This window comes from Pseudonaja textilis, chromosome Z (genome assembly GCF_049901715.1).
Source record: "Pseudonaja textilis isolate UNSWEBS1 chromosome Z, rPseTex1.2, whole genome shotgun sequence".
Classification (NCBI taxonomy): domain Eukaryota; kingdom Metazoa; phylum Chordata; class Lepidosauria; order Squamata; family Elapidae; genus Pseudonaja; species Pseudonaja textilis.
The window spans coordinates 27,556,400-27,571,249 of NC_142008.1; the positions used below are offsets into that span (position 1 = coordinate 27,556,400).

Sequence of the window (14,850 nt, forward strand, 5' to 3'; positions counted from 1 at the left end):
CCCAGCCATTTGGTAAAATTTCTATGTTTTCCCCTTCCTCTCCTATTTCTCCTCCCATCCAGGCCATATCAATGCGTGACCACGATTGGTGTGGATTGGAGTAAAAAGTGAATTGTTTTTTTTTCTTGGTTAAGTTTTCTCCAAACATCTATCAAATTAAATTTTGTAAACATTTCAAGACATGCTTTTGGTAGTTCTCTTCATTCCTTTCCTTTTTTCTTTTCATCTTTATAGTATTTTTTGTGGTCTACTAATGCATTGTAGTCTCCTGTGATACAGATATTTCTTTGTTCTAATTCAATAATTTTCTTATGTAACATTTTGTAAAATTCTTGCTGGATTTCATTGGTTTTCATACTACTAATAATACTCATTTGAGAGCTATCTACACTTCCATCATCAAGAATCTTCCATTGGGATCCACAAAAATTGCTTTCGCTTTTATTTCCTTTTTGATATATCCAGCTATTCATTCTTTTTTCCCTTATCTGCTGAAGCAGTATATAATTTCCCTAATTTGGGGTATTCTAAATATTTTTCATCCGTTTTTTGAATATGTGTCTCTTGTAAGCATATATTATATCTACTTTTTGTTTACTTAATTTTGCTAATATTCTTTTCCTTTTTGTTGCCGAATTTAAACCATTTATATTAATTGATAATAGATTTATTTCTTCTCCCATTCTCTTAATTGTACCTAATTCCTTTTCTGGTTGCTTTTATCTGTCTTTATATTCTGGTTGTTGTTTTTTGGTCTTCTTGTTCCTGTTGTTGATGGTTTGTTGTTCCCATCCTTTGTTCTTCCTCTTTATTCTCTTGTTGCTAATATTCGTCTTGGTATTTAATTCGGGTTCCTCCTTGCTGCTCTGATCTTCCGGGCCGAGTAGCTGGTCATAAAAGTCCTGTGCCTTTTCTAGTGTGTCAATTTTAAGTCTCTTTTCTTCCCACATAATAGGCATCCCTTTGGGAATCAACCACCGAAAGAGAATGTCCCCTTTGTTCAATCGTGCAGCAAGAAATCTATAGTCCTGTCTCTGCTCCCTCACCCTTCTCGGGACCTGTTTCAATATATGAATCTCCTTTCCCTGATAGACAACAGGTTGATCTCTCGATATTCTATAAACAATGTCTCGTACCTTTCTTCTTGTAAACCTTATGTGTACTTCTTTTGGGAGTTTATGTCACCTGGCATAACTTGTGCTTACCCTATACACATCATCCAATTCATTCAGTATTTCATTTTTATGTCTTCCCAATGTATCTGCTTTTTGAAATCTAAGATATGATGCTGCCTGGTCCATCTCAATATGGATCAAGGAGTCTTCCATTTCTTTGCTTATTATTTTTAATTGTTGATCAACCCTTTCTGATCCTTTTTCAGTTTGTTCCGTTCGTTTTTCAACTTCTTTTATTGTATGTTCATTTTTTTCTAAAGCTTGTTGAATTGAACCAACTTTCTCATCAAGTTTAGATATGTCCAATTTCATTTCATTTTTTAGTTTTCCCATTTCTTCTTTGACTTCATTTATATATGCTTTCATTTCTGTATGATTCTTCATCATTGTTTCCTGAAGCTTTAGCATTGTTTCCTGTAACGTAAATAATGTGGATTGTATGCTAATGTTAGAAGGGATGTTCTGTTTTTCCGCCATTAGCATCTTATCAATTGTTTTTTGTATCGTGGGTGAAGCTACCATCTTTGAAGTTGTTGCCATTGATGTAGGTTTTTTCGCAGTCTTCAAAGTTGTAGTAGTGATACTTGTCATTTCTTTTAGTATTTCAGTCTGCTTCCCTAAAATACTATAGACGTTAGCCCAAGTTGGCATTAACTAATATGGATTGTTAAAATTATTATTAGTATTTATAAAGTTACCAATTTGATTCTCCCAATTCTCAAATGTTTATTTGAGTGATTACTGATTTTCCCGTTCTTTCACAATCAGCAATCTTCTATTAATATCTTAAATACACAACTTATCTTAGCCCTATAAATATATATAACTATCTAAGTAAATCAGTATATAAGTATATGAAAATACACATAAATAATGTATCAACTATAAATATAATAGATATAATAAATAGATATATGACAATCCCCCTTTTTTAATTATATAAACAATTAATTTATCTGTTCAAATATATATATAATCAATAGGTATTAAATATAGCTCTACTAGATAGAAATACAATCTCCTAAATGTTAATAAATTTGCTATATTGGATACAATTAAATACTATTAAATGAATACAATCTAAATTAATATAGTTTATATACTTGTATAATCAAGTCTTGCTAAATTTATCTACTCTTAATTTCTCTAGGGTAACTTATAAAAACCACTCTCTCCTAGCAATTTGTATAAATATAAACACTTATTTCATTGAATTTCCTAGTTAAATCTTCTAATTTTTTGATCAAAAAAAGGAGAAAAAGAGAAAAAGCAAATACATATGCAGACAAGACAGAAAACAAAAAAGAAAATGTGTTAATAATCCAACAATTCACCAAATAAGAGTCAAAATGCTGACTAATGGTTGTTCTTTTCAATGGACGTCTGCTGTCTCTTCTATTCTCGCTGTTTCTTTTATGTTCGTCATTTCCTTAGCAGAGTTCAGTGATTACTTAACACAATTATGTTCTTTTAAGTTACAGAAATTTTCTCAGATCTTCACTTTCCCTTTTCTTTGTCTCTTTTTGGTTCATCACAATTTTTTAATACCTCTCTCGGACACTCAGTTGCTCCGTTTCTCTCCGATCACTCTCACCTCCACTTGTTCGCTGCCTCTGGAGCTCCAATTTGTCTTTTCTTGTCTCCTTCACCCTCTGCAAATTATGAACTTTCTTCCAAACTATTCCAATTCTCTGCATTCTCTCTCCGCACTGTCCAAATCGATCTCTGCCACGGCCTGTCTCCTATATTCCATCTTCCTTACAGCTGGGCTGTCAGGACCTCAGGACCGCCATTCACAGATGACAGTCTCTTACGTGCTGGGCTCGAATATTTCCTCTTCGTTGTGCAGGCGGTCACCCTCCGCCGCTTCGCTCCTAGAGTATCCCCACACCATCACAATTCTCTCCAGGATTCGTGTTCCCCACAGGATCGCTCCAGCACCAAGGAAAGGGGATGAAGAAACAAGCCCGTTCTTTGTCTCCTCTCTTTGCCCCAATGTCACCATCGGAAGTTCGATTACATGTTTTTTTTGTTCACATAATATACTCATCCAATTCTGAATTAGTCCATTTTGTGGAGGGTGATCATAAAAGGCAAAATCTTGCTAAGTTATTAGGCATTTCATCTTTCAATAATTATAAAGGCACCTTAGAGCAAATCTGGGTCTCCCAGGATTGATGGTACCATCTGTATATTCAAAATGGTGAAACTGTCCATACATAAACCTTAGAGTGAATTACCTGTGTAACAAGAGACTCTTGAAATAAATGTGTGTGCTTACTGCCACTAAGTTATTTATCTCTTTCTGTTATTCCTTTAATCATGTTGTCAGCAAAAGTGCCTGAATTCTGAGAATATTTTAAGTGACCCTCGGGTGTCAGGGCTACATTCCCCTTGCAGAAGCCATTCCCCTTTTCACAGGTGGCAAAAGACTCCTTCAAATTCCACTCAACTACTATAGAGAGCTCCACTCTCTATACTCTAGCAGTCATCACTGCAGAACCTGTAAGACACTGTGCCTCCTGCAATCCTTTTATTCTTCCTATCTGTTAATTTTCTGCACTGTCATCATTCTGTCACAAATCCAAACCTGACAAATAGTGAATTAATGCCACAAACTTAGCTAACTAAGATTTAAAGAAACAAAAATAGCCATATTGTAAATTCAGCCATCAGTTTTGAACAGTGATCTACTGACCTATGCCTTAGAATTCTGTGTGAAAATACCCAGTAAATTGTACTGGCTCAGAACCTAGAAATTTAGAAACTAAAGGAAATTTCTAGATTAGTAAATAATTTATAGGTATAGATCCTTAAGCCAGAAATGCTCATTCAGGCCTAGTTTTAAAAGTCTTGAAACATTTCACAGACACGTACAAGATATTTAGAATAGGATTCTGGCATAAATATCAACTGTTTGACTTGTTTAATGAACACAATGTCAACAGAATTAGTACTTAGTCAACACACTGAAATTATTTTCTCAGTTACCAATTTGGAATCTGTTTTGACAATGTTCCACTCTTCACTGACTCTGAACCTTTTCCTTCTAATTTTAATACATATTAAGATTTCCTTTGCTTAATTCCCATTTTCCCTCCTAGACTTTCCTTTTGGGAACAGATTGTATGAGATTTATTAACATTTTCCATCTGTCAAAACCTGCTGAAATCCAGGTCTACATTATTCTGAAAACCTACTCTGCTAGCAACTCTATCGAAGGAGATAAAGTAGTATCTTACAGACTCAGACAATATAAAAATGCAACATAACCCAAGTGACAAAATGCCTTGTGATTATGTCACATTATTCTAGTTCAGTTTTCTAATAACAAACTCATGCTGGCTTCTGTTAACAGTAGCATTCTTATGCAAATATTAACAATATGCTACTTGAATGTGTTTGAAGACTTGTCCAATACAGAGGTAGAGCTGATTAAACTGAAGTTTCTGAAGTTCCACCTTTTCTCCCTTTCGAAGATGGTAATGACATTTGTCTTCCTCCAATATGTAAGAATTGGAATCTAAAATCTAACAAATACTGAATTCTCAGAAATTACTTATAGTTGTACTGCAATAACCTCAATTAGTTCTTTCAGTAGCCTGATATATTATCTATCTAGACCAAGAGACAATTTTCTTATCCTATTATCTCCTAAGTTGCAGGTCCCTCTTCCTCCAGTGGCTTAACCAAAGTCCATTCTAAGGACAAAACAATATTAAGAGTAAGCTGTCATGAAGATTAAACTAAACTAAAAATTCCAAATAAAAATATTTAACACACATTATTTTGCTCTCGAAGCAATATATCAAATAGTTGTAGAATGACAATGTATGGAAACAATTGGTAATTATGTTTGTATTATTTCAACTGCTTCCAATTCTAGTCTATCAAATTTAACATTTCATAAATTTAGGATTTATATATTTCAGAAACTTTATTCAATTTTAATATCATAGACCAATATTTTAAATATCTGGAAATAAAATTGTTTCTAAATTAAATTCACAAATATTAAAATGTTTAAGCAACAATGCAATATATTAATCTTATTATGTAAAAGAAATACACCATGGATTTCAATAGGAGACAATTTGAAAACCCCATACTATGAGCTCAAAAATATGTTTTTCCAAGATAATATATTTCAGAAATCATATCCAAAAGCCTCTTTATGAGTATTTCAGTAAACTGGGTTTATAAATATCAACAGAAGCACTGTTTAGAACGTAAAGAAAACATAAAACAACTGCCTGAAACTCAATTTCAGATCTAATGGATTTCTAGTGATCATCTGAATGTTACAAAGGAATGGATGAAAACAGAGTATAGTAGAGAGCAGAAGAGATAGGCACTGCAGGTAGCTAATATTCCTTTAGCTCACTGCTAAATCTTCTGACAATTTCAACATTTTGGAATGATAACTGAATATTATTTTGGAATATCTTTCCTAAGGAAACACCTTGGAATATCTTTCCCATGGCTTCTACTTTACAATTGTTCAATGCCAGGATCTAACATTTTTATTTTCCAAACTTCCTCAAGCTGCATATATTCCAGCCTGCCTTGACATTTTTACTTGCTGTTGCATTATGAATCTCTGAACTATATTGTTTTAAATAATACAGTATGTTACTACTATATTATTACACCATCCTAAAATCTGGTCTGATGAAGACATTCTAAGTAAATTAGCCAATCAATGTATTAAGCAAAATGACAGTCCATGTAATACTTGTATTATGTTATAATATATATTACATAATATAGATATACTATAAATGAAGCTATTTTTTCCTCCATATATAAAGGATTTAAATTAGCGCTTACTTGCGACGGAACATTTCTGCAAATATGCAACCTACACTCCAAAGATCAACTGGTGTTGCATAACTGGATTGAAGCAGAACTTCAGGCGCTCTGTACCACAAAGTAACAACCTGCAAAATAAAAGGTAAACTATTAGGAATATAGTTTAATTAAAACATTCCGAAGAAGCAGGAAAATATCTCTTTGTTTTTCTAACATATATTCCTGTATTTCTAAACTGCAAGTTTTGAAGAAAAATATTTGTGGAAAGTATCCATATATTAATTATATTATTAATCAATAATTTGATTTTTGTTATATTTTGTTCTATACTGCAAGTAAAAAGGAAACATTTTACTTCTTAGGATGAACAAATGTCCATCTATAAAGTTATAAGTGAAAAACTTTAGGAATGCTTCCAGGTAAAGGATTTAAAGGCTATTAAATAAAAATTATTGGATAGAATTATTCTATCTCATTCATGTATTTCTTACATTAGAAAATAGAGGAAATAGTAAAATTTAATGTTAAAGGACTGCACAATAAACCTTTGATCTGGAAGCACCACAGGAAATACAGTCTGCAACAGTTTTTCTGAGATGCGCGCATAGATAAAAGTTTGAAGAAGTTACAAATGAGAAGGGAAAAATACAATTGCAGTCTTTAAAACTTGTATTGTTGAATTTAGAATTTTTCCTTGAAGATATTACTTTTAATTAAAATAATAGTATCAATGCCCTAGAAAAAAATATTTGTCAATTTAGAAGTCATCTGAAATTAGATTAAAATATGCAAAACATGTATGAAGTAGACTTTATGAAGTAATAATTATGGGAAATGCAAGGATATTATTTAGACAAATGGTTAGGTTGCCTTAAAAATGTTTAGCATGTTAGCCTTATTGTACCTGTTTTAGAAACAATTAGTAATTTTAAGACAGAACACTTCTAAATGTATGTCATGTGAGGAACAGCAAACTGTTACTGAAACATGAACAGTTTAATTTACTGCATCTAAACATGAATAAGTTTAGCTTTTGTCATGCGTTTCAAATGATGAAGAAAACTACATAGGAACATGTAGTTTATTTAAAATAAATAATAAGCAGGTTTTAAGCCTCTGCTGAAAAACAGTCTTAAGAAAACTCTTAAACAGAGAAGGCACTTCCATACCACTACAGGTATGGAAGTACTTTCTTTTTATAACCATTTGTTTGGCAATCATCAGAAGTTACAATGGCACTTAAAAGGGAAAAACAAAATGTAGAGTATTGAGCTGCTACTCTGCAAAAAGAGAAAAAGCTATGCTCTGATTTTAAACAAACTAGCACAGAATGAGAAATAGGTTGATTCAGTTCCTCAAGATAGCTGAAGTCACATGATTTGAAGCAGTTTCTGAACAGGTCAAGCTCACAACATGTTTGAGATTGTATCCATAGAACTACTGCACAGAAAGCCCCAAATGACACATTACAGTTTTCAGTCACTGTTTTCTTTGTTCCTTGTGTAAAGATTTATGACTTTTGCATCTACAATTACAGTTGTTCAGAGTGAATGCAACAAATGAACAGGAGAGAAACTGATTTCTGAAGTGCTTAAACTTACGAAGGCCAAACACATTCTGAAACTGTTACAGAATATTTTACTAGGTGACATGTTGAAAATTTCTCTTCCTCTTGAAAGATGTTCAAATGGGCAATTACACTGTAATTTTTTCTAGTTTAATGAAAATGATTTTTTATTTTAGAAATTTAGGAAAGATACTTTGCAGTTTCTGCTTCCTGAAGTAAAATTGGGAGGTGGGAGGATAAATTTGGTAAGATAGATAAATAGATAGATAGATAGATAGATAGATAGATAGATAGATAGATAGATAGATAGATAGATAGATAGATAGATAGAACGAGACAGAAAGAAGGTTGGACAGATTATCTGGAGTAGTCCAACCTGTGGTCTCCAGGCCTTGGACAGATAGTTGTGCTGCCCAGCAAAATGTAATAAAAATATAAAAATAAAGGAAGCTTGTTATTTATATATGTTAACTATTATGTATTATGTATTTTATATGTGGCCCAAGACAATTCACTCAATGCAGCCTAGGCAAGCCAAAATGTTGGGACACTTATGTTAACTTCTAGGTCTATGTTTGCCATAATAAAATTCATACTAAACCATCCAATAGTCCATATCCGTTCACATAAAATATTTCCTTTCATGGCTTGCTTCATAGAATAGCTAATACCATTCACAGTTTTTGTTTCTTTCAATCTCTTTAACATTACAGATGTTAATATGTATGGAACATTTCAGCAATTTAAAAAGTGATATAAACTGGAAATAAGTTTGTAGATTTGTATCCTATGATATCATCAGGTTTAGTTATATTTATATATTATGTGGTATTTTTCACCCAATGCTTTCCATAGATGTTGGATTTCAATAACCAGAATTCCCAGACAAGATCAGTGTTGAGAACCATTTCTACTGCAAATACTATCTTAGCAGGGAAGGAAACGAACAATTTCACAGCACAAAATGCACATTTTAAATGCTGAGAAAATATTTTTCCCCAAATGTGTTATTCCTTAAAATAAAAAAACAGAACTGTATTCCCAACAAAATTGATTGAAGAAAGTGTTGATTGAAGCCTAAATATCAGCAAAAAAAATTTTTTTTTATAAAGAATGATTTAGATAAAACTGCATTAACTAATTAACCTTCTGTCTAAGGCAGCTAGGGTTTGTATTCAAAGGGCACCAAACTGAGGAAAGCTGATCTTTTTTAATGAATGCAATTATCTCAATACACACACACACACACACACACACACACACTATGTTCGATGTTAAAAGATGAACAAAATTACCCGCTTGAATTCAAGGAACTTGATTGCAAAGAATAACCACAGATAAATGTTCTTGCTACTAAGAATGTTCTCTTGGGGAAATCCCCCCACCTCAGTGATGCAATGAATCTGCGTGATTCATTAAGAACATTTCCCTCTGTCTCATCCCCAAACCAAGTAAAACTTTATGGATATTCCATTCAGTTACAGAGAAGCAGAAATGAAAATGATGCATAAGACAGGATATGGTGAATTCAACAGTTACCATAGAACTTCCTCTTCTGAATGATTTTGATTACATATTTTACTTACATGAAAGTACTTTCTGATAAAGGAAAGGCTCAATCTCTCCCCACCCCAAAATTATATAGGGTCAAGCTGAGCAATGACAGATCTGATTTGGACAATAAATTAAATTAAGGACAAAATTTGGACCGAAAAGGCCAAGCTGCTGATGGTATTTTTTATGAAAGTCTGCAAAGAGATAAACTCCCGCTGAATGCAGAATATGAGGGTTCTCTGAGCTTATAGATTGGTTTCCAAACATTCTTTACCAGGCTAGGTATCATCTTTAGTGGAGTTTAGGGAATGTCAATGTCAGTGTTCTTCTGTTTATACGGGCTTGAGGTGTGGATGTGTCAAGTGAGAATCTTATGATGGGTCAGCTGTGAATCATCTGTGAATCTTATGTAAGGAGATTACATCAGGTTAACTAATCTCCTTATCGCAAGACCCATCAAAATATCATAAAAGGCTTGCTTAGGCTACACAAATACAATAAAAAATTAAAATTACTGATCTGGATAATGTAATACAAATACTGTGTGAATACTGTACATCAGGGGTGTCAAATTCAAGGCCCAGAGGCCAGATCTGACCCGTGGGGTACTTATCATCTGGCCCACAGGGCTGTCCTGGAAACAGTGAAGGACCGACCTGCGAGTGAAAATGGAGCTCGGGAGGGCTGCACGCGGCCCTCCTGAGCTCTGTTTTCACTAGCAGAAGGTTGCAGGAGGCAGTCGTAGCCAGAAACGGAGTTCAGGAGTCTGTTTTCGCTGGCAGTGCGCTCGGGTGACTACAGATGCTCCCGACGCAAGTGATATCAGGACGGCCACATACCCCCAGCCCCGAGGTCAAACACAACCCTGATGTGTCCTTTAATGAAATCAAGTTTGACACCCCTGCTTCACATACTCTTAGATATAAACACCTCCAAACACACAAATATACATATATATTGATAAATAAAGCAATAAAATTAACCAAAAGGAGTTTAAGAATTATATACTTCTCTTACTTGTCAAACCTTAGAAAAATGTAGTATAAAAGCTGACATAGCATGTTCCTCAAAAAGCAAAGGTTAATAGTGAGCCTGAGCCTTTTCTTGCTATCTCTACTCAGGAAAATTCAATTGTTCCTAATTATTCTTTGTCCTGAGTTTGCATGCCACCATGCAACACCTGGCAAACGTGTGTTTTTTCAGGTTAATGCCAAAATACAAATTGCTTATACAGAAACAGGTTCTTAGTTCTCACATTTCAAGAGGAAACTTCTTGCAGGGAATAACTGAGCAGTACTAGCAAGATATAATTTTTATATCGAATATAGAATAGATGAGCTAACTTCAGGGATGACAATTTATTATGAATATGTCCCACTGTTCTTTCTGTATTGTTTTTATAGTGTTCTGATATGGTGATTACAGATATTCCTCAACTTATGACAAGAGCTCAATATTTATGTTGTTAAGTGAGACATATGTTAAGTGAGTTTTGCCTTATTTTATGACCTTTTTTGCCAAAGTTGTTAAGTGAATCACTACAGCTGACAATTTAGTAATCTGGTTGTTAGGGGAATCTGCTTCCCCACTGATTTTGCTTGTTGAAAAGTTGCAAAAGATGATCACATAACTTTGGGACACAGCAACTGTCATAAATATGAACCAGTTACCAAGCATCTGAAATTTGATTACATGAGCATGAAGATGCTGCAAAGGTGTGACAAACGGTCGTAAGTCACATTTTTCAGTGCCGTTGTAATAACTTTGAATAGTTACTAGATGAACTGTTGTAAGTTGAGAACTACCGGAATTCAATAAAATGGTTACTCTTCTACCATCTTTTTTAATATTGCTAATATGCTAAAACAATTTACTTTACTGTAGTTAAAAGTTATTACATCTTAAACTTAATACCCGTATTTACTGCTTGAAAATGTGTTACTATAACACAGGTAGTCCTCGAGTTACAACAGTTCATTTTGTGATTGTTCAAAGTTACAATGGCACTGAAAAAAGTGACATGATCGTTTTTTACACTTATGACCTTTGCAGAATTCCCTTGGTCATGTGATTTATATTCAGATGCTTGACAACTGACTCATATTTATGACAGTTGAATGGGTTCATGTGACCATCTTTTGTGCCTGTCTGACAAGCAAAATCATTGGAAGCCAGACTCACTTAATAACCACGTTACTAATTTAACAACTGCAGTGGTTCACTTAACAAATGTGGGAAGAAAAGTTGAAAATGGGAGAAAATTCACTTAATACATTTCTCACTTGGCAACATAAATTCTCAACTGCGGTCATAAGTCAAGGACTATCTATACTGTTTTGTGTCAAGACCCCTACCAAATTAAATAGGGATATGTATATAATGTATTGGAATACATTTTGATACATAAGCCACACATTTTTATTAATAAGAAATAAATTAAGGCTAATTCTTTGTATTTAAATTTAAATACCAAAACAAAATAAAATTAGAAATGAATTAAAATTTTATTATTACCTTTATTGTCAGAGTACATGTGTACAATGAGATTGGCTGAGCCTCCCTTTAGGCACCCCCCCCAAACACAGCTCACAGTGAGGACAGAAGTCCCTAATCCAGTCCCAATCTTATTACACTATGTGACCTTATTGCACAATGTGTCAGCCCCACAAGTCTATCATACTATGTTGACATGAAGTTATTTTCCATTCAGAAGTCTGACAGTCCACAGATAGAAACTGTTCTTCAGCCTGTTGGTGTGGCTAGCTATGCTTCTGTATCTCCTATCTGATGGTAGGAGAGTGAAGAAGTGCTGACTGGGATGTGAGTCGTCCCCAGGGGTGGGATTCAAAAATTTTAACAACCAGTTCTGTGGGCATGGCTTAGGTGGTGGGTGTGGCTTGGTGGTCATGTGACTGGGTGGACATGGCTTAGTGGCCTTGTTATTGGCTGGGTGTGGCCAACTCAATATCACTCACATTGAGGCATGCATCTCCTCGCCTGGCCTCTCATGACTGTGGGGATGCTGCAACAGTCGTAAGTGTGGAAAATGGTCATAAGTCACTTTTTCCAGTGCCATTGTAACTTTGAATGGTCACTCCACACAAGTAAAGTACCAGCAAAGGAGGGGGGGAAAACTCTGGAGAAGTTCCTGAGACAGGTAGCCTAATCCTGCCAAGAATTTAATAAGGGTTAACGGAGAGACGGCTTCTGTAAGCAACACCAGAATGTTCCCTTCCTGCCTTCCTTACAGGATTAGGCCAGAAATTTGTTCTAACAATCGGGTCTCCGAACTGCTTAGAATATTAACAACCAGTTCTAGCGAATAGGTGCAAACTGGTAGAATCCCACCCCTGGTAGTCCCTGAGAATTTTCCTCATTCTTCTAAGGCAGCGAGCCCTAACGATGTCATCTAGTAGTATCAGGGAACAACCTACAATGTTTTGTCCTGTGTTCACCATCCTCTGTAATATCTTTCTATCCGAGGTTGTCAAGCCTGCATACCACATTGTAATGCAATATGTGAGGATGTTTTCTATTGTGGACTGGTAAAAGGAGGTCATCAGTCATTGTTCCACTTTATTCTTTCGCAAGACCCTAAGGAAATGGAGTCTCTGTTGGGCCTTTCTGGCCACCTGGGTTGTGTTGATTTTCCAGGTAAGATCTTTGCTGAGCTAGACTCCAGGAATTTAAAAGAGGAAACTCTCTCCACACAGCCCCCCTCGAGGTAAAATGGGGCAGGTTCCTCTCTCTTCTTCTGGAAGTCTAACACCATCTCCTTTGTCTTGCTGATGTTTAGGTACAGGTTGTTTTCTAGGCACCTTGAATGTATCTGAATGTATCTAAATGCCAGTATTTTCTTTTTTAAAAATAAATTTTATTAAGTTTCCAAATTTTAAAAACATAAAACTTTATATATTGTTATCAACATCAAGACATCTTTTGCATCTCCTCACATTTTTCAGCATATGTATTTACTTATTCCTTTATCATTACATCTTACTCTTACTATAAATCAGTATCTTTTATCCTTACATCTCAATCTTCTCCATGGTATATTTATATATTTACATATTCCCTCATTCTTTTCCTAATTGCTATTTTATTTTCTTTTTATTTCTAAACCACTCATACCAGGCATACCAGGCCCTATAATAAATTGACCCTTCTCTGTCTTTTATTTTCATTGTTAGCCTGTCCATCTCTTACAATCTATTATTTTTTTATAACCATGCCTTCCACTGGAACCCTTTTTTCCTTCCAGAGTTGTGCGTATGAAATCCTTGCAGTTATTAATATATGTAACATAATATATCTATCTGTTTTATTGCATTTTTGTGTTATTATACCTAATAAAAAAGTTTCCAGATTAAATTCAATTTTCTGATTCGTGATTTCTTCTATCCATTGTCTAACTGTATTCCAATATTTTTTCACTCCCTGGCATGTCCACCAGGTATGAAAATAAGTGCCTTTTTCTTTTCCACATTTCCAACAATTTGGGTCTGAGTTAAACATTTTTGCCAATCTAGCGGGAGGAAGGTGCCATCTGTAGAACATTTTGTATTGATTTTCCTTGTATGCTGTGGATGTAATTAGTTTGTAATTTGATCCCCACATTATCTCCCAATTTTCCAGGTCTATATTGTGGCCAACATTTTTCACCCATACCACCACCGTCTCTTTGACCACCTCCCCTTCCATTTTAAAATCTAATAAAAGTTATATTTTTTATAATCTTTTTTTCCATTTCTTATAAAATTTTATCTGATTGATGCTTTTCCATGCAGAAACCAAATTGTTCTTTGTCCTTCTGATATCTTGCCTGAATTTTTGCATGTATGGCCACCAATCTATCTTTATATTTTGTTGCTCTAATTCTTGTCTCGTTTTTAATCTTTCTTGTGGGTCTAACAGGTCTTTGTAATTTCTCTTTTGTCCCAGATCCATTGCATTTGGGTAGATTTGTGCTTCCATACTTGACACCAGTCCGGTATTTTAGTATAATGATTCTTTTTAATTTTGTTCTATATCCAAATTATTGAATCTCTAATCATGTGTCTCTGAAAATATGCATGCTGTTTACATTTCCCATCCCATAGGAAACTATGCCACCCTCTCTGCAAGTCATGACCCTGTATCGACAATACTCTTCTATTTTCCAGGTTGATCCAATCTTTAATCCATACCATAGCTGCAGCCTGATAATACATTTATTTCCCATTCAGGGAATCCAAACCCACCCCTTTCTCTTTTGGCCTGTAACAATTCCATTTTTGTCCTAGCTTTTTTCCCATCCCAAACAAATTTACTTATTATTTGATCTAATTCTCTAAAAAAGGTTTTATCCAATCTTACTGGTACAGTTTGAAAAAGATATAGCATTTTTGGTAGGGTAGACATTTTAATTGCTGCAATTTTCCCCAGTAGTGATAGCTGTAATTTCCCCCACATTTCCAATTCTTTTTTGATTTGTATTATTAATTTGTCATTTTTATCTTTTTTGATTGAAGAACATCTTGCTATTAACCAAATGCCTAAATATTTTACCCTTTTCACACTTTGCATTCCCAGTATTTTCAATGCAATAAGAACTAAGGTCTTTTAACCACCCTATCCCCATCCCGTGTCCACCTGCTAAGAAAACTAGAAGTTCATAGAGTTCGGAGAGTAAGTAATTTTAACAGGGCTATGGAAGTCTCATCCCTTTCTTTCCCTCTTCTCCAGGCAAAGCTGGTAATGTCT

At 34.5% G+C, this 14,850-nt stretch overlaps 1 protein-coding gene across 4 annotated transcripts in view; it reads right to left on the reverse strand.

Annotated features, from left to right (window-relative positions):
- Nucleotides 1-14,850, reverse strand: part of CDK6 (cyclin dependent kinase 6) — a 147,311-nt gene that overhangs the window by 31,770 nt on the left and 100,691 nt on the right. For all 4 annotated transcript variants that reach the window (XR_015739914.1, XM_026706274.2, XM_026706273.2 and 1 more), the window contains one exon: nt 6,006-6,115. Coding sequence is in view for 3 of the 4 variants with exons in the window: in XM_026706274.2 (XP_026562059.1) it covers nt 6,006-6,115 (110 nt within the window). In the remaining variant the exon portion in view is untranslated. The remainder of the gene's footprint in view (nt 1-6,005; nt 6,116-14,850) is intronic.